Source organism: Moschus berezovskii, chromosome 4 (genome assembly GCF_049115385.1).
Source record: "Moschus berezovskii isolate FMDL1 chromosome 4, NW_MosBer_1.0, whole genome shotgun sequence".
Classification (NCBI taxonomy): domain Eukaryota; kingdom Metazoa; phylum Chordata; class Mammalia; order Artiodactyla; family Moschidae; genus Moschus; species Moschus berezovskii.
The window spans coordinates 64,860,446-64,879,667 of record NC_142463.1 but is presented as its reverse complement, the minus strand read 5'-3'; the positions used below and the strand labels follow the sequence as shown (position 1 = coordinate 64,879,667).

General features: G+C 40.4%; 1 protein-coding gene across 1 annotated transcript in view; it reads right to left on the bottom strand.

The window, feature by feature from the left end:
- Nucleotides 1–2,811, bottom strand: part of CLCA4 (chloride channel accessory 4) — a 30,895-nt gene extending 28,084 nt beyond the window's left edge. Inside the window, exon 1 of the mRNA XM_055402356.2 lies at nt 2,653–2,811. Coding sequence (XP_055258331.2) covers nt 2,653–2,811 — 159 coding nt within the window. The remainder of the gene's footprint in view (nt 1–2,652) is intronic.
- Between the last annotated feature and the right edge of the window lie 16,411 nt (nt 2,812–19,222).

Below are 19,222 nucleotides of genomic sequence, written 5' to 3'. Positions count from 1 at the left end.
TTCTCAGAATTCCTATATTATCCTAGTTGGATTAAAGAAGATTGAGATATTAATGTTTCAAAAAAAAAAGTACTCTTAAACCCAAAAGACACATGAATAAAAGGAATAAGGAAAGTTGACAGTTGAAACTCAGGTCATAAATTATGAATCAACATATCTTACTATGGTCAGATAGTATCCCAAGAATAAGAGTATGTTCACTGTTCACCCTTTACAAAAAGAGCGATTTTTGTTATCTTATATAAACTGGATCTTAAATCCAGATCTATCATCCTTCAAAACCCATGTGCAGGATCTCAGCTCTGATTGTACTATTTAACTTGACCTTGAAGTGAAGTCGCTCAGTCATGTCCGACTCTTTTGCGACCCCATGGACTGTAGCCTACCAGGCTCCTCCATCCATGGGATTCTCCAGGTAAGAATACTGGAGTGGGTTGCCATTTCCTTCTCCAGGGGATCTTCCCAACCCAGGGATCGAACCCGGGTCTCCGGCATTGCAGGCAGACACTTTAACTGCTGAGACACCAGGGAAGCCTTGGAAAAATTATTTCCTTTTCCAAATCCCAGTTTTCCCTTCTATATAATGTGGATGAGAGTATTTCACAAGGTTGTCTGAAAATATCAATGTAAGGACTTCGTAGACGACTCAGAGAATGCCAGAAAACATTCTTCTAATCTGGAAATGTCTGCTAAACATTGAACTTTTACATTCAATAGAGAACCATTTTAACAAATTTTTTGCCCCTACAAACAATTCTTCCAAATACTGTTTCCTGAGCTTCAGTTAGTTTTGATACTGATCAGCTAGATACTAAAAAGCCATCATTCATAATCAACTATATTAACTGCTACTCAAGCCTGTGTTCATCAGTAAATTAATCTTTGTGTTTTCCTGGAATTCAAAATATACCAGTAAGTAAATACTGCTGGGCTTAAGATTATACAGAATGAATGATAAACGGCAGCCACAATATCACCTGCTCACCATTCAGGTCAAGCTCATCAGCTTCTGATGGATAACAACACCCATGGGGAAAGCAGAAAGTGAGAGCTTAAGGAAACAATAGTGAAGGAGTTAAATATAAGGAGTTAGTAAATGTTGAGGTGAGTGACAGGGAGAATTAACTTACACGGCTGTAACACCAGTCTCTTTATTACATGGAACGTTATAGTTGGATGAAACAATAGATATAAGTCTTTGGTTCAGTCCTGGAAACTTTCTCTTGTCTATCTACACTTCCGAGTGAACTCAGTTACTCTCATGGCTTGAAATCTCATCTACACACTGATGACTCCCAAGTTTTTATCTCTCCCTAGATTTCCTCCTTGAATTCAGGTTCATATCTCCATCCATATGGATATCTAATGGGCTTCCCAGGTGGCGCTAGTGGTAAAGAACCCACCTGTCAATACAGGAGACATAAAAGACTCAGGTTAGATCCCGGGTCGGGAAGACCCCTAGAAAAAGAAATGGCAAAAGCATCTCAAATTCAAAAATTTTGCAAACTTCTGATTTCCCAGCCACCAAATTTTCTCCACTTTAGTCTTTCCCTTCTCAGTCAGTGATAATACCACCCTTCCAAGTGTTCAGACCAAAACCCTTGAAGTCTTCTGTGACTTTTATTTTTCCCTCTTCCCTTCCCCTACCCCACACATCTAAATCATTAGCAAACTTGTCTATGATAAGCTCATGGCAAAGAACACATTCAGGATCACACCACATTAATGATGTCTACCACAATATCCCTGTTCATAGTCACTGTCATTTCTCACTTCCAACAGCTCCCTACACAGTATCCCTCAATACTTTTGTGTTCTCACAGAGCTTATACAAGATGAGTGACATGGGAAAACCCTCTAGTGTTTCCTCAACACTGCAGACAGAATGACTCCAGATCAAGTACAAGCGAGCACACCTCTCCTCGTCTATGGATTCTGATTTCACTCAGAGTGAAATGGTCTGGGTCTACCTCTCCACCTTCGGTTCTCCCCCACTCTTCCTCCTGCTCGTTCACAGTTCATGCTGCTGCACGTAGTGTCCACTCCCAGAGTTTTCAGTGGACTCTTCCCTCACTCATCCCAGGTCTCCACCCAGATGTTACATCTAGTGAGACATTCCCTGACTACCCTGCATGAAGCAGTAACCTACCTTCTCCCCTTATCCTAGCCCCACCATCACTGCCTATCCCCTCTGCCAGTTTATTTTACTGCATAACAACTTACGACCATGAACCTGCTATACATTGACATGTTTTTATTATCTGTATCATCTGAAGAAAATATATACTTCATGAGATCAAGAGTTTAAAAAAAATCCACTGCTCTCTCTCCTGTCATGCCATAGCGAGGATTCAGTAAATCATTGTTGAAAGAACATACAAGTCCACTTGCTAACTTACAGATGGAGAAACGGAGGATCAGGGAGGTCCCATGCCTTGTCTTTGATCTTATTGTGGGACAGGGTAGAACCTTGTCTGGAACCTTCACTTTCCACTGCCCATTCCAGCATTATTTTATTTTCTTTTTTTTTTACTGCACCTTGGTGCTTTTAAACTTCCTGGAGTACTGAGAAGTTTCCATTGCAGTTATTAACTACTATATACATATATTTTCTCATCAATTCAAATAGAAGAAACCCCATTACTTTCTTACCTGTATCTTTTCAATTAGTGTTTCATCTTCTGGCACAGCGGGGTCTATAGCAATGATAATGCCCTCGTAGCCATTGTTATTCAGCCGAACAAGGGAAGTATTGGACCCCTGCAGCAGGTATAGCATTAAGAGGAAGACAAAACTTCTGTATAACCCCATTGTTCCTCTTGAGTTGGTCCAGGGACCAGTGTTGTTCAAGGGGCATTTCTTTCACCTTTAATCTCTCTCTATATATATATACTCCTGAACATTATCAATGTTGGCTAGTTATGGGACTTTGACTGAATGAAGGTCAAAGTTATATATGTGAGAAAATATTTGACTTCAGATTACACAATTGTTTTATTGTATGTTACTGTAAAATGACCTGAATCATAGATGAGTTTGGAACTTTTGATAAAATACATTGCACATATTCCTTTTGGGACACATTTTCTATGCTTTCTAATTCTGACTAATTTCCTCAGTATAGACATATACTCTGTATTTTTTGAAGAGTGCAATGTGAAAATAGATAAAATTTCATCATGATATTAATAGAAACAAAAATGCTAATTTTGTTATTCAGTTTTACGGTGATTTAACAATTATTTAGATTATTTACTAACAGTAAAAATACTAGAAGAGACTATTAAGATTACTAAATGTAAGTAATGTCAAATTAGGTAAGATGGCTTTGAGAATTAAATATTTTAAGACTGATAAATTAAGGGAAATTTAATAAAGTTATTAGAGTAAATTTTTTAAAGCCCTGTCCAGTAAAGAATGAATAGTATTTGTTTTTAATCAAGTATATCAAAAAAGAATGGTATGTATTGGTTATTATTGAGGCAGAGTGAATCATCTTAATAGTTAATATTTATTCAGTACTTACCAGGGCAGAGATACCTTCACTTACTCTTTACTGCAACTCTGTAACATAAGTATGAATATTATTTTCATTTTATACTTGAGGAAACTGAGGCACACAATTTTAGTACCTTGCCAAGATCACATAGCTAGTGAATGGCAGAGTCAGTATTTGAACCCAATATTCTTACTCCAGAGTTTTATCGTATTCCACAATAAGGCAGTATTGTCTTATAAGGCAAATAATAAGTTTTTTTTTTAATGAAAAAAGGGGGTCAGGATAGGAATTATAATGATGAGTTAAGTATATCTAGTCCTAAAGAAAAGGAGCCAGGACTCATCAGAAATCCAGAAAAGAACTAAAAATAAAATAGTAAGAAATATCTTTAAATTAAGAGCTTAAGTAGGAGGATACCTGTGCTACATTCTGAACAAGCAAAAGATTTTTATCAAGATAGAAGCTTTATCATATGTGTTCAGATTCCAACCTCTTAGGTAGCATCTCACACCCTCTTTCCATTCATTCAGGAATATTATGGAATAACTTTACATTCATAGAATTAATATTTTATGCAAGATACAGGGTGGAGCTGCTATACTAGCCACTGCAGGTGAATTGTGATTACCTGGAGGGATTAGACTAGGTATTGACAAATATATACTAGGCAGTCTTTCTTGGTTTCCTCACTGACCTCACTTCCTACTTCCCCTTGCCTCTCCCTGAACTCCAGTTTAGGGGCTTCAAGCACACTGAGCAAGGTCTCATCCCATAGAATGTTCAGGAAATTGTTTTTAACTGATGGACTGACTGAATTAGTGAAGGACTACCATTTTAACCCTAAATAAAAACATATCACAGTGCATAAACAGAAACTTGTTTGAGGTCTCTGAAATGTTGGAGAAACCTGGGAGCTCAAATCCTCCCTAACTTTTGGGGGATATATAAGTTATTTTCAAGAGAGGCTGTTGCTCCCTCAATAAAATAAGGAAACTCTTGACTAGAATGTTGGAAAAGAGATCCTTCATCTTTGCCAGAGGTGTTAAGAAAAGCTCCTTTCAAGTACTAGATACATGATGCCCCATGAAAATAGACAAATATTTATCACATTCTCCTTTTACTTGTTCCTGGAAGCCCAGAAAGGAGTGATGCTTTGTAGAGCCTGAAAAGGGACCACCATGGAAATGAAGATGATTGTATGCCCTGACTTATTTGTCCATATATCTCCTTTGCTGAATTTCTAATGCTAGTTGTAAAGAGGAAATGATAATTGTAAAGATGGTATCTCAGAGCTATCCCCTTCCATAACTAGTCTGTCTCTTCTGGATTCCTAGTTGGTTGGTCCAACTTCAAAGGTCTCCATCAACTCAACCTCATGTGGGCTTTAGGGGCAGAGACTGGCTGGTCAAAAATCAGAAAAGGCCATGATAAATGGGTCTAAGTCAAATCATGCTTGGGGAAAGAGGCTAACTTATAGGACACTTAGAAGAGTTGGATTTCCTTGTCTATTACTGACAAGGAGCTTAGAAAAAATTTAGTTGTTACCCAACATAGCAAAGAGTTGGACACGACTTAGCCACTGAGCAACAACAACAACAGATCAAAACTTATGATTTCACAGCTATTACTGTTACAATGATACCAAGTACTGTTTTCTTTTTTTCAAGTGAATTGATTTAAAGATATATTAAGAAAATAGTAGAATGGGTACATGAACATGGTAACAAAGAGTCTGACATGACTGAGTGACTTCACTTTTCATTTTCAGGTTGATAAATGTAATATTAAAATTGTTAAATTTTTTCAAATATAATTACTATGAATTGTTTTTATATAATACTTTTATTATGCATGAAAAACTTTATTCAGCTTCAGCTTCAAAATACAGGGTTTTATTAAGTTTAATTTTCATATAATAACCCAAAAGGAAAAGATTTGGTAGAATTTGATTAATAATAGATTCCAATGGGTAACAGTTTCTATTATATAGTATCAACTTTTGAGTGAGCATTTAGAAAACTTATATTTACTGTGTTAATAATTCCCTATTCTACTTTCCGTCCCAAGTAAGCATTTTATTGGCTGCCATAAATCATGGTGAATTCACATTTGAATGAGTAACACTGTTTTCCAAGAGCCATAAAGCAAACAAACAAACATGTTTCTCCTTGCCATTTTACATTTATCAAAAACAGCAGAAGTCTCTTACACTCCTCACAGGGGCAATCAATATGCCAAGTGAAGAAAATGAGATATTAATTTTATGTTCTTTTTTTCTTTTTAACATTCCATCCCAGATTCTCCTCTTTTTTGGGAATTTAGGTGAGTAACACTGAATTCCCCAGGGAGAGTCAGATTTCTGATTGCCCTAGTGACACAGGATCTCCTGTCAAGGGATTTTTAAATCATGGGTCAGTCACACGGTAAGATAGTAACAGCCAGTTTCTTTCCTTATGAAAAGAGGATTTGGATGGCATTATTGAGGCAGGCGTACAGTCTATGATTTCACTTTTGATTTCCTTGAAGGAATGATGTTTGTAATATCTTCATTTTTAAAAAATGAGAAGAGTTTCTTTCTGATTTGTAAAACTGAGTTACTCCCCCTTAAGAAATTTCCTGAAGGTAATGAGTTCTCCACTAACACAGAATTTAGGGTATAAATAGGTTGGAATTCCTCCTTTGATATTGTTTCTTCCTCCTTTTGTGGATCTTCCTATCCGCACTGTGTATATTCTGTTCTAGATTACTTGTGCTAAGCACACATTGGTCAGAATCCAATCCTGCCTTCTAGAGCCAGATCTGGGAATCAATCTCTCTTTCTCTACTGCTAGCACACAATTTATGAGAGGTTGTGGTTCCCTCTGTACCTAATTAGATAAGTACCCGCTTTTCAAATTATGTTTTGGAGATAGTAGAGGGAGTATGTTTCTGAGTTCTAGACCTGGAGAGAAGCATTAGAAATCCCAACTGTTTCTTCAGGTCAAATCATATTTCTTAGTCCAGTTTTGCTATTGATCTAGCCAATATTTTGATTTTCTAACTCCTATACCCATTTCCAAATTAGTTCCAACTTCTAAAAAGGAAATGGCTGGGGGTTTTGTGTATGTGTCTGTGATTTAAAAGCCCAAAGTATTAATTAAATAGGAAACAGTATAAAATCACATATTTATAGTTTCTTGGAACATCCCACCAATATGAAACTGCAATACTTTGGCCACCTCATGCGACGAGTTGACTCACTGGAAAAGACTCTGATGCTGGGAAAGGTTGGGGGTGGGAGGAGAAGGGGACGACGGAGAATGAGATGGCTGGATGGCATCACCGACTCTGTGGACATGAGTTTGAGTGAACTCCGGGAGTTGGTGATGGACAGGGAGGCCTGGCGTGCTGTGATTCATGGGGTCGCGGAGAGTCGGACACGACTGAGCGACTGAACTGAACTGAACTGAACTGATTGGCCCTTCTTCCTACTTAGTGACCAGCTTTCCTGTTTCTTTTCTCATTCTCTGCTTATTCTCATTTATTCCTTTCAGGACTGTTAAATTCCTGGAACTGCTAATACTTTTCTCTCTTCTACATAGTAGTACTTTAGCTCTCTCTGCTGCTGCTGCTCCCAAACTTGCACATTTAAGCCTGTTAAAGATGAGTGAATAAGTGATAGTCACTCAATCAGTCATGCACGACTCTTTGCAACCCTGTAGACTGTAGCTTTGCTAGGCTCCTCTGTCCATGGAATTGTCCAGGTAAGAATACTGGAGTGGGTTGCCATGTAAGAGCTATATAGTCTTATATAAACGAAACGAAGTCTACTTTCCAACAGGTTCTTCATGTGGGGATAGACAGCCAGAAAAGTTGCTCAGTCCTGTCTGACTCTTTTTGACACCATGGACTGTAGCTTGCCAGGCTCTTCCGTTCATGGAATTTTCCAGGCAAGAGCACTGGAGTGGTTTGCCATTTCCTTCTCCAGGGGATCTTCCCAACCCAGCGATCGAACCCTCTCCCACATTGCAGGCAGACGCTTTACCGTCAGAGTCGCCAGGGAAGCCCTTAGACAGTCAGAGGTGGTTTCATTTTCTCTCATTGTTAGAGGGACTATACCTTGTTCAATGAGCCTCTATAGTGCTAGTCATATGATATAGAACCCTATTTTCAAAGATTTTTAATTTCATAATCAAGCAGTTAGGCAGCCTTCTTACCGAATCCTTAGTCACCAGATTTTCTGGCTCCAGTTCCTCTTGCACATCAGTTGTCTCACATACAATGTCATCTTTCCCTTCTCTAACTCTTCAAGAGAATATCGTTACCTTCAGATTGGCAGAAGCCTTGACTTGCTATTTAGAATATATCAGAATCTGGTCAATTTACAGTTTCAATTTTATCTTTTAATACTCACCAGTAATAAATATTTCTAACTTGTACTTTGTGAAAAATCACCTTTACTTTCCACTATGGTATCCTTGACTACATTCATTTTTCTAATTATTCAATGTCTAGCTTAAATTCTGCTTCCTATGAAGGTTTCCCTGACCAATGCCTTCTGTTATTTCCCTTCTCTGAATTTCTGTACCCTTTGATTAATAACATGGTTTTCTATACAGAGAATCCTCTCAATTTCAGGATTTAGGGGTTGAGGTTTAGAATAACTTCATAATATAGTTTTAGTGCTGGAAGACCTGAGAGACCATCTAGTTCAACCACTGATATTATGGATGACAACACATGTCCTAGGAAGATAAGTGACTTAGTAGCAAAACTCCAACCAGAACATCTGACTTTTGCCCAGTGTGACCTCTTCTCATGGCTTCCTGCTCCCAGCACTGAGCCAGTCCCTCCTTATTCCCCTGGCTGCCGCTGCTATCACTGTTTGTTATACCAGCTGTACCCTGAACTCAAGTTACCTGTTTCTTTTTAGGAGCTGTAAAGTTAACAGATGCTGCAGAAATTTTGTAACATATGATTCCTAAGTTGAAGACTTTCTCATTGTGTAATCAGAATTGGATGAGCCACAAGGAGAAAAAAAAAAAATCCTTTGAGCAAAATTGCTTTAAACAGAAAGTTTGTGCAAAGAATTTTATGCCAGGAGCAAGTACTCACAGATTCATCTATTCATAGTGATCTCTATAATCCATTCTTTTATATATATGGGATCCTGTAAGGATCAGGAAGAACTAGTATTTATTGAGCATATATGTCAGATACTCTTATTGTTACTTTACATTAACTCATATAGTTTTCATAATCACTAGCTTTAAATTTTTATTTTTTAAAAAATATTTTGTTGTAGTAAAGTTGATTTAAAATGTTGTGTTAGTTTTTGCTGTATACCAAATTGAGTCATGAGACAGGTATCCTATTATCTTCCTCCTACAAATGGTGAAAGAGAGACCAGAGATTTTAAGTAAATTTTCTGAATAATAAGCCCATAGAAGGAAGAACATGGGATCTGAACTTACATCTCTTGTCTCTCCATCATGTTATGGGTAGCTATATTTTGCCTGTTTGGTTACACATTGGTCTATGGAGGTGGACACTGTTAGTGCTCTGCCCCATCTCCTCTTGCCTTTTTACTGTTTGTGTACACCTCTTCTCTCTGTGTCAGGAGACTTTTCTCTCAGTGGCTCACGCTGGCAACTCTTCTCTGGAGGACAGTTCTCAGGCTGTGGGAGCTGCTTAATCTGTTTATGCAGAGAGCCAGTGGTAGCTTACATCTTCCCAGGTGGTCCTTAGCCAGTGACTGACAAGTGCAGGGGATGTGAAATCTTAGCACCTTTGCTTCAAGGTGGGACAAGTTCTAAGACGTAACTTAGATATTAGAGCTCCCTGTGGAAACAACCTTAAAAATTCTCCACAGGACTGTAATCAACATCCTACTTGACTTAGTCTTTCCTTGCTTTGTTTTCTTTCCTCCTTTGACATTTTTTTCTTTGAGAACTTCCTTAATAAATTGCTTGTATGTAAAGTCTTGTCTCAGGGTTTAATTTTGGTAAATCCATTCTAAGATAGAGTATCATGTCTTAATTTCTCAAATATTATTTATTAAGCACTTCCTATATGCCAAGCACTCTGTGTTATTCTTTAAATCTATTAACTCATTGAATCCTAACAAGAACCCCATGAGTGGATATCATTTCTCATTTTACAAATGAGAAAGCTGAACCTTAATATCATCCTCAAGGTCACGCAGCCAGTAGGTGTCAGAACCAAGCTGAAACCGTGGTCTGACAAGGCATATTCATAACCCCTATGCTGTACTCCTTGGTCGTGGAAAATCTCTTCACAGCCGCTCCAGCAAAGTGCAGCTGCTGTACCTTACCTTGGACGAGGGGTATCTCCTCAAGGCCCCCCCTCCTGACCTTGAACGCAGAGTAGCTCCTCTCGGCCCTCCTGCGCCCGCGCAGCCACCGCCTGTTGGACGTGGGGTAGCTCCTCTTGGCCGCCGGCCCTGGCCTCAGGCGTGGGGTAGCTCCTCACGGCCGCACCTCTTTGTGTGGCTCGTTGCGCCGGGGCCGGCGTCTCTCGCGTCGCGTCTGCGCCGCCGGGGCCGGCGTCTCTCGCGTCGCGTCTGCGCCGCCGGGGCCGGCGTCTCTCGCGTCGCGTCTGCGCCGCCGGGGCCGGCGTCTCTCGCGTCGCGTCTGCGCCGCCGGGGCCGGCGTCTCTCGCGTCGCGTCTGCGCCGCCGGGGCCGGCGTCTCTCGCGTCGCGTCTGCGCCGCCGGGGCCGGCGTCTCTCGCGTCGCGTCTGCGCCGCCGGGGCCGGCGTCTCTCGCGTCGCGTCTGCGCCGCCGGGGCCGGCGTCTCTCGCGTCGCGTGTGCGATTTTCCACGACCAAGGTAAGAGAAACCGAAATAAGACGGTAGGTATTGCTAGGGGGCACCAGAGGGCAGACAAACTGAAATCATAATCACAGGAAACTAGCTGATCTAATCACATGGACCACAGCCGAATGTGGTCCCCTGGAGAAGGGAATGGCAAACCACTTCAGTATACTTGCCTTGAGAACCCCGTGAACAGTAACAAAGGGCAAAATGATAGGATACTGAATGAGGAATTCCCCAGGTCGGTAGGTGCCCAGTATGCTACTGGAGCTCAGTGGAGAAATAACTATAGAAGGAATAAAGGGATGGAGCAAAAGCAAAACCAATACCCAGTTGTGGATGTGACCAATGATAGAAACAAGGTCCGGTGCTGTAAAGAGCAATATTGCATAGGAACCTGGAATGTTAGGTCCATGAATCAAGGCAAATTGGAAGTGGTCAAACAGGAGATGGTAAGAGTGAACGTCGACATTCTAGGAATCAGTGAATTAAAATGGACTGGAATGGGTGAATTTAACTCGGATGACCATTATATCTACTACTGTGGGCAGGAATCCCTTAGAAGAAATGGAGTAGCCATCATGGTCAACAAAAGAGTCCGAAATGCAGTACTTGGATGCAATCTTAAAAATGACAGGATGATTTCTGTTCGTTTCCAAGGCAAACCATTCAATATCACAGTAATCCAGGCCTATGCCCCAACCAGTAATGCTGAAGAAGCCGAAGTTAATCGGTTCTATGAAGACCTACAAGACCTTTTAGAACTAACACCCAAAAAAGATGTCCTTTTCATTATAGGGGACTGGAATGCAAAAGTAGGAAGTCAAGAAACACCTGGAGTAACTGGCAAATTTGGCCTTGGAGCACGGAATGAAGCAGGGCAAAGGCTAATAGAGTTTTGTCAAGAGAATGCACTGGTCATAGCAAACACCCTCTTCCAACAACACAAGAGAAGACTCTACACATGGACATCACCAGATGGTCAACACCGAAATCAGATTGATTATATTCTTTGCAACCAAAGATGGAGAAGCTGTATACAGTTAGCGAAAACAAGACCAGGAGCTGACTGTGGCTCAGATCATGAACTCCTTATTGCGAAGTTCAGACTTAAATTGAAGAAAGTGGGGAAAACCACTAGACCATTCAGATATGACCTCAATCAAATCCCTTATGATTATGCAGTGGAAGTGAGAAATAGATTTAAGGGACTAGATCTGATTGATAGAGTGCCTGATGAACTCTGGACGGAGGTTCGTGACATTGTACAGGAGACAGGGACCAAGACCATCCCCATGGAAAAGAAATGCAAAAGAGCGAAATGGCTGTCTGAGGAGGCCTTACAAATAGCTGTAAAAAGAAGAGAGGCGAAAAGCAAAGGAGAAAAGGAAAGATATAAGCATCTGAATGCAGAGTTCCAAAGAATAGCAAGGAGAGATAAGAAAGCCTTCCTCAGTGATCAATGCAAAGAAATAGAGGAAAACAACAGAATAGGAAAAACAAGAGACCTCTTCAAGAAAATTAGAGATTCCAAGGGAACTTTTCATGCAAAGATGGGCTCGATAAAGGACAGAAATGGTATGGACCTAACAGAAGCAGAAGATATTAAGAAGAGGTGGCAGGAATACACAGAAAAACTGTACAAAAAAGATCTTCACGACCAAGATAGTCACGATAATGTGATCACTGACCTAGAGCCAGACATCTTGGAATGTGAAGTCAAGTGGGCCTTAGAAAGCATCACTACGAACAAAGCTAGTGGTGGTGATGGAATTCCAGTTGAGCTATTTCAAGTCTTGAAAGATGATGCTGTGAAAGTGCTGCACTCAATATGCCAGCAGATTTGGAAAACTCAGCAGTGGCCACAGGACTGGAAGAGGTCAGTCTTCATTCCAATCCCAAAGAAAGGCAATGCCAAAGAATGCTCAAACTACCGCACAATTGCACTCATCTCACACGCTAGTAAAGTCATGCTCAAAATTCTCCAAGCCAGGCTTCAGCAGTATGTAAACCGTGAACTCCCAGATGTTCAAGCAGGTTTTAGAAAAGGCAGAGGCACCAGAGATCAAATTGCCAACATCCGCTGGATCATGGAGAAAGCAAGAGAGTTTCAGAAAAACATCTATTTCTGCTTCATTGACTATGCCAAAGCCTTTGACTGTGTGGATCACAATAAACTGTGGAACATTCTGAAAGAGATGGGAATCCCAGACCACCTGACCTGCCTCTTGAGAAACCTGTATGCAGGTCAGGAAGCAACAGTTAGAACCGGTCATGGAACAACAGACTGGTTCCAAATAGGAAAAGGAGTGCGTCAAGGTTGTATATTGTCACCTTGCTTATTTAACTTATATGCAGAGTACATCATGAGGAACGCTGGGCTGGAAGAAGCACAAGCTGGAATCAAGATTGCTGGGAGAAATATCAATAACCTCAGATATGCAGATGACACCACCCTTATGGCAGAAAGTGAAGAGGAACTCAAAAGCCTCTTGATGAAAGTGAAAGAGGAGAGTGAAAAGGTTGGCTTGAAGCTCAACATTCAAAAAACAAAGATCATGGCATCTGGTCCCATCACTTCATGGGAAATAGATGGAAAAACAGTGGAAACAGTGTCAGACTTTGTTTTTTTGGGCTCCAAAATCACTGCAGATGCTGATTGCAGCCATGAAATTAAAAGACGCTTGCTCCTTGGAAGGAAAGTTATGACCAACCTTGATAGTATATTAAAAAGCAGAGACATTACTTTGCCGACCAAGGTCCGTCTAGTCAAGGCAATGGTTTTTCCCGTGGTCATGTATGGATGTGAGAGTTGGACTGTGAAGAAAGCTGATCGCCGAAGAATCGATGCTTTTGAACTGTGGTGTTGGAGAAGACTCTTGAGAGTCCCTTATACTGCAAGGAGATCCAACCAGTCCATTCTGAAGGAGATCAATCCTGGATGTTCATTGGAGGGACTGATGCTAAAGCTGAAACTTCAATACTTTGGCCACCTCATGAGACGAGTTGACTCACTGGAAAAGACTCTGATGCTGGGAAAGGTTGGGGGCGGGAGGAGAAGGGGACGACGGCGAATGAGATGGCTGGATGGCATCACCGACTCTGTGGACATGAGTTTGAGTGTACTCCGGGAGTTGGTGATGGACAGGGAGGCCTGGCGTGCTGTGATTCATGGGGTCGCGGAGAGTCGGACACGACTGAGCGACTGAACTGAACTGAACTGATGCTGTACTCCTCAAGGATACATAATTTCCTCTGGTAAGGAAGCCAACTCATAGTCAGCCTCTCCATCTGTGGGAGAATACAAAAACAAATGATAAAAATTCTAGTGTAAAACACAAATTATCATATATTTTACAGTTTTCTTCTCCTAATCCAGAAGATCTACATTTCTGTGATTGGGGAGAGCGAGAAATCTTATCTGGGCAAAACATTATATGACACTTCATATAGTCTTTAGACTAGTGCCTTGAATATTTGTGGAGTATTTGCTTTATGATAAGCTCAGAAGATAAAAAAAGTGCTTACTCTTAAGGAATCTACAATTCAGTGAAGGAGGCTAATCTGTGAAGGTCTATAATCCAATCTGACAAATATTGTAGTAAAAGTACAAGATAGCACAGAAGAAGGAGTAAAATATTTTGATTCAGTCCTAGAGATGAAGTTAGGGAATGACTCATGAGTCATAAAGAATGGATAGGATTTTAGTGTTTTATTTTATCTCATTTTAATTTAATTTTACTTTATTATTTTACAATGGAAGAACAAATACCGGAATTGTGTTTGAAATAGAGGCCAGGATCACAGAGGTAGAAAATGGCCTGTATCCATGATTCTTATTAGAACTCTAATACAAAGACCTAGCTAGACCTCATTTACTTGCTCTGGTGGAAAGAATAGTAGTGCTTTCCTCTGATTGATTGATAGATTCTCTTTAAAATGACTCATAATTATTTTATACTTAGAATATTCACTTTCAAACAGTTATCACTTATATTCATAGCTATATAAAGGTGGGAGTCTGAGATTTCAAATGTTTCTAATATGGAGATGTGAACTTGAACATATTAATGGCCACGTTAGGTAAAGGAGAGTGATTTCCAAATCAAAGGAGAGTGACTTAAACCTATAGATTAAGGGGACTCAAGTTAATTGAGATGGTTATTCAAATCCATATGCATATATATTCCTTTTCCAAGCTATAGATACTAGAGCTCTTATCTTGTGGGGCAGCCATAAGCAAAGCAGTTAAGAATATGAGTTTGGAACTGTACTGCTGCTGCTGCTAAGTCACTTCAGTCGTGTCCGACTCTGTGTGACCCCATAGACAGAAGCCCACCAGGCTCTCCCGTCCCTGGGATTCTCCAGGCAAGAACACTGGAGTGGGTTGCCATTTCCTTCTCCAATGTGTGAAAGTGAAAAGTGAAAGTGAAGTCGCTCAGTCATGTCCGACTCTTAGCGACCCCACGGACTGCAGCCTACCAGGCTCCTCCATCCATGGGATTTTCTAGGCAAGAGTACTGGAGTGGCTTGCCATTGCCTTCTCCGTGGAACTGTACTGTTCGAGTTTAAACCCTAGCTTTAGCATTATGTGAATGAATTTGGTTAAACTATTTGACCCTTCTGTACCTCAATTTCTCAATATATTTTTATAACTATTCCAAAATTATTTACATGTAAAAGAAAATGTAAGAAAGGTAGGAACTTTGTAACAAGTTGCTGAAGCTGAAACTCCAATAACTTTGGCCACTTCATGCAAAGAGTTGACTCATTGGAAAAGACCCTGATGCTGGGAGGGATTGGGGGCGGGAGAAGGGGATGACAGAGGATGAGATGGCTGGATGGCATCACCGACTCGATGGACATGTCAGTCAGTCAGTTCAGTTCAGTCGCTCAGTCGTGTCCGACTCTCTGGGACCCCATGAATCACAGCACTCGTTTGGGTAAACTCCGGGAGTTGGTGATGGACAGGGAGGCCTGGCGTGCTGTGATTTATGGGGTCACAAAGAGTCGGACACGACTGAGCGACTGAACTGAACTGACTGAATGAAAAAGACAAAATCAGTTGGCCCGGAATGATTTTATTTTATCTCATTATAACTTTGTACAATAATCTACTAGTTCAGAGACGCAATCTCTGTCCTAACAGAACCCCTTGTCTTTACGTTAATTCCTCCCAATGTATTCTGCACATAGTCTTTCTCAATAAAACATCATATCTGGCTGCACTTGTTTTTTTTTTTTTATCATCATTTCCCCATTGGCTATAGGTTAAAGTCCAAGATCTTTGGCATTTTATTCAAAGCCTTCCTCTGTGGCTTAGCTACTTTCTCATTACCTTCTTAGTCCTCAATTCCTTGCCCTCTCCTCTTCCAGTTTAGAATACACAGAAATGTTTACATTTTCTCACTTATACTCCTGTAATTACATGACACTGTATCACATCACCTGAAATTGCTTTGTCTCCTTAACTAAACTGTAAACTTTTGGAAGAGCAGGGACCATGTAGTTCCAGACTAAAGCACGGTGACTATTACACAGTACAAGTTGTGCTCAATGAATAAATGAATTCAAGTCAACAAATATTATGTTCTAGGTTTTAGACATTGTTAGACTGCAAGGAGATCCAACCAGTCCATTCTAAAGGAGATCGATCCTGGGTGTTCATTGGAAGGACTGATGCTAAAGCTGAAACTCCAATACTTTGGCCCCTCATGCGAAGAGTTGACTCACTGGAAAAATACCCTGATGCTGGGAAGGATTGGGGGCGGGAGGAGAAGGGGACGACAGAGAATGAGATGGCTGGATGGCATCACCGACTCGATGGACATGAGTTTGAGTGAACTCCAGGAGTTGGTGATGGACAGGGAGGCCTGGTGTGCTGTGATTCATGGGGTCACAAAGAGTCGGTCACAACTGAGCGACTGAACTTACTGAACTGAACTGAGAACAATAGTTAAGAAACAAAAATTTAGTAAGTAGGTTCTTGTACAAAGGCTACAATGAATGTTTTTATTTTTTCAGCTCTAAAAAGATTATGTTCTGAAGTGTTAATTATATTGTGTGAGTATTTTACATAGGACTCTATGGTTGCATGTGATAGAAAACCAACTAACATAAGTTAGTTAAATCTATTTATATGTTTGTTCATTTGAAGGATATTGGGTACATCTCACATAGCACTACAAAGGAGTAGCCTGAAGAGAACCCAAAACTAGCCCTACTGTACATTATCCAGGAACCAATACAGAATCAGTTTTGCTGACAACTTTGTATACCTAGATCAGATTCTGAAAATATCTAGGGGATGATTTCCTAAAGTCTGAGATGGTCCCAAGGTGAAAAAATCCTGGTTGGCCAATGTATTAGGCTGCTATATAGGCTGTTCTGGAAGAACTAGGCTCAGTTCATCTGATATTCTTTGATACTACTTGATATGGGTATCTGAAAGCCTTGATTATCTGGCATCAATCAGGAATACATACTGTCATTGAACTTCTCAGATAACCAGAGCCTAATTCATTTAGTTTGAAAACTTAATTTTAACTCTTTGCAGGCCTTTCTTTCTAAAAGAGAATATATTGAATAGAATATATTGAAGATAACTTGGGTAATGTAATGGGGCACAAGAGTGAGTGCAGGTGTAAAGAGTCTTTAATGAATGTCTTCCAGTGGACACTAGGTTCATATACTCCTGTCTTTATCCACAGGACAAGTTTTTATTGAGGCACACAAATACTTTCACCGAAGGGAAGTGCTAGATTTAAATATTTTTAGAAATCAATTTCAGATAAATTAATATGGTAATCTGTTATGGGAAAAGAGAGAGAAGAAAGCTCATTTGCTCTGTGTGTGTGTGCTTAGTTGCTCAGTCACGTCCGACAATTTGCAAACCCATGGACTATAGCCCGCCAGGCTCCTCTGTCCATGGGGATTCTTCAGGCAAGAATACTGGAGTGGGTTGCGATGCCCTCCTCCAGGGGATCTTCCCAACTCAGGGTTCGAACCCACCCCACATTGCAAGTAGATTCTTTACCACCTGAGCCACCAGGGACAGAAGAAAGCTCATTTACTTGTCCTCTTTGAGTGTGTTTGAGCTTGCCTTTCTGTGACATCTCCTATTTCATATCAGAATTAGTTTAGTTGCACACTCAGGACCATCATTCTGTAGATCAACTTTGGGCACCACTCTCGAGACCAATACAAGGTTCTTGGAAATTTGCTGATCTCTGTAGAATTGTGTGCAGTGGCCAGAAGTGAAAGCACTGCTAAGATGTTGTCCATATACAGCAGAACTGTATATTCTCCATTTTCTTCATTTCATATATATATGTTTTCAATTTTTCAATTTTGTAAACCTTTGAAAAATAGACATATTATGAGCATTCTACCAAAAGACTGTTTTGGAATGAGAATGAAGATGATGATGTAGCTGATGAGATAACAAATATTGACTTAGTCACTCTTCTGTGCTGGACCCTGTTCTAACCACTCTTCTTATACTCATTCAGTTAATCTTCACATCAGTCCTATGATGTTTTCATTTTATACCACATATAAAGAAGCTTTAGTACAGAGAGATAACTTGGCCAATGTTTCATTACTAATGAGAGGATATGTATTTTTAAAGCATTTTTATATCAATATTTCATAAACCAAAATGATTGAGTAAAATTTCATCACATGAATACAATAAAATTTACTATTATATTGATATTATTTCCAATTTGTGTATCTTTCAGAGAATGCTGCTGTGAATAATTTTGTTAGCGAGTTTATTTCCTTATGATAGATACTGTTTGTAAACTAATGTGTCAAGGGGAGATTTTTATGGATTTTGACATTGCCAATTGCTTTCGAGAAAGTCAGTGCCTATTTATAGTTCATAAAATGGTATATAAGTGTATACACCTCATTACACTTTACAAATAATCAGTTCAGTTCAGTTCAGTCACTCAGTCATGTCCGACTCTCCGCGACCCCATGAATCACAGCACGCCAGGCCTCCCTGTCCATCACCAACTCCCGGAGTTCACTCAAACTCATGTCCATAGAGTCAGTGATGCCATCCAGCCATCTCATTCTCTGTCGTCCCTGTCTCCTCCCACCCCCAATCCCTCCTAGCATCAGACTCTTTTCCAGTGAGTCAGCTCGTATGTATATTTAATTTGTTAACAATTATTTTATTATTTTTGTTGTTGCTAATCAATGGGGTTGCTCACAACACTTCTCTAACCTCATTCTCAGATGAGGAAATTGAGTGAACCCTAGTACTTAGGAGCTTCTGTTTGTTACTCTTGGTTATCTTTGTCACTGTTTATTATTCAGGACTACTGATTCACTTGTGTATTCACTGTTTATTATTCAGGACTACTGATTCACTGGTTCACTAGGCTTCCCTGGTGACTCAGAGGATAAAGTGTCTGCCTACAATGCAGGAGACCCAGGTTAGATCCCTGGGTTGGGAAGGTCCCCTGGAGAAGGAAATGGCAGCCCACTCCAGTATTCTTGCATGGAGAATCCCATGGACAGAGGAGCCTGGTGGGCTACAGTCCACCGGGTCGCAAAGAGTCGGACACGACTGAGCGGCTTCACTTCACTGATTCACTACCAGGTATGCATATTTGATTCCTGTTTCCACATAGATCTTATACTATCTGGTAATAAAACAGAAAGCTAACTAGACAACTGCTGCTGCTGCTGCTGCTGCTAAGTCACTTCAGTCGTGTCCGATTCTGTGCGACCCCACCAGGCTCCCCCGTCCCTGGGATTCTCCAGGCAAGAACACTGGAGTGGGGTGCCATAGCTTTCTCCATGATCCACATACTATCCATCATTAAAACAAAAAAACTAAAACAAACAAGGAAGCTAGGCAATAAGCTCTGTACATTGGTAGCAAATTTGATTGAC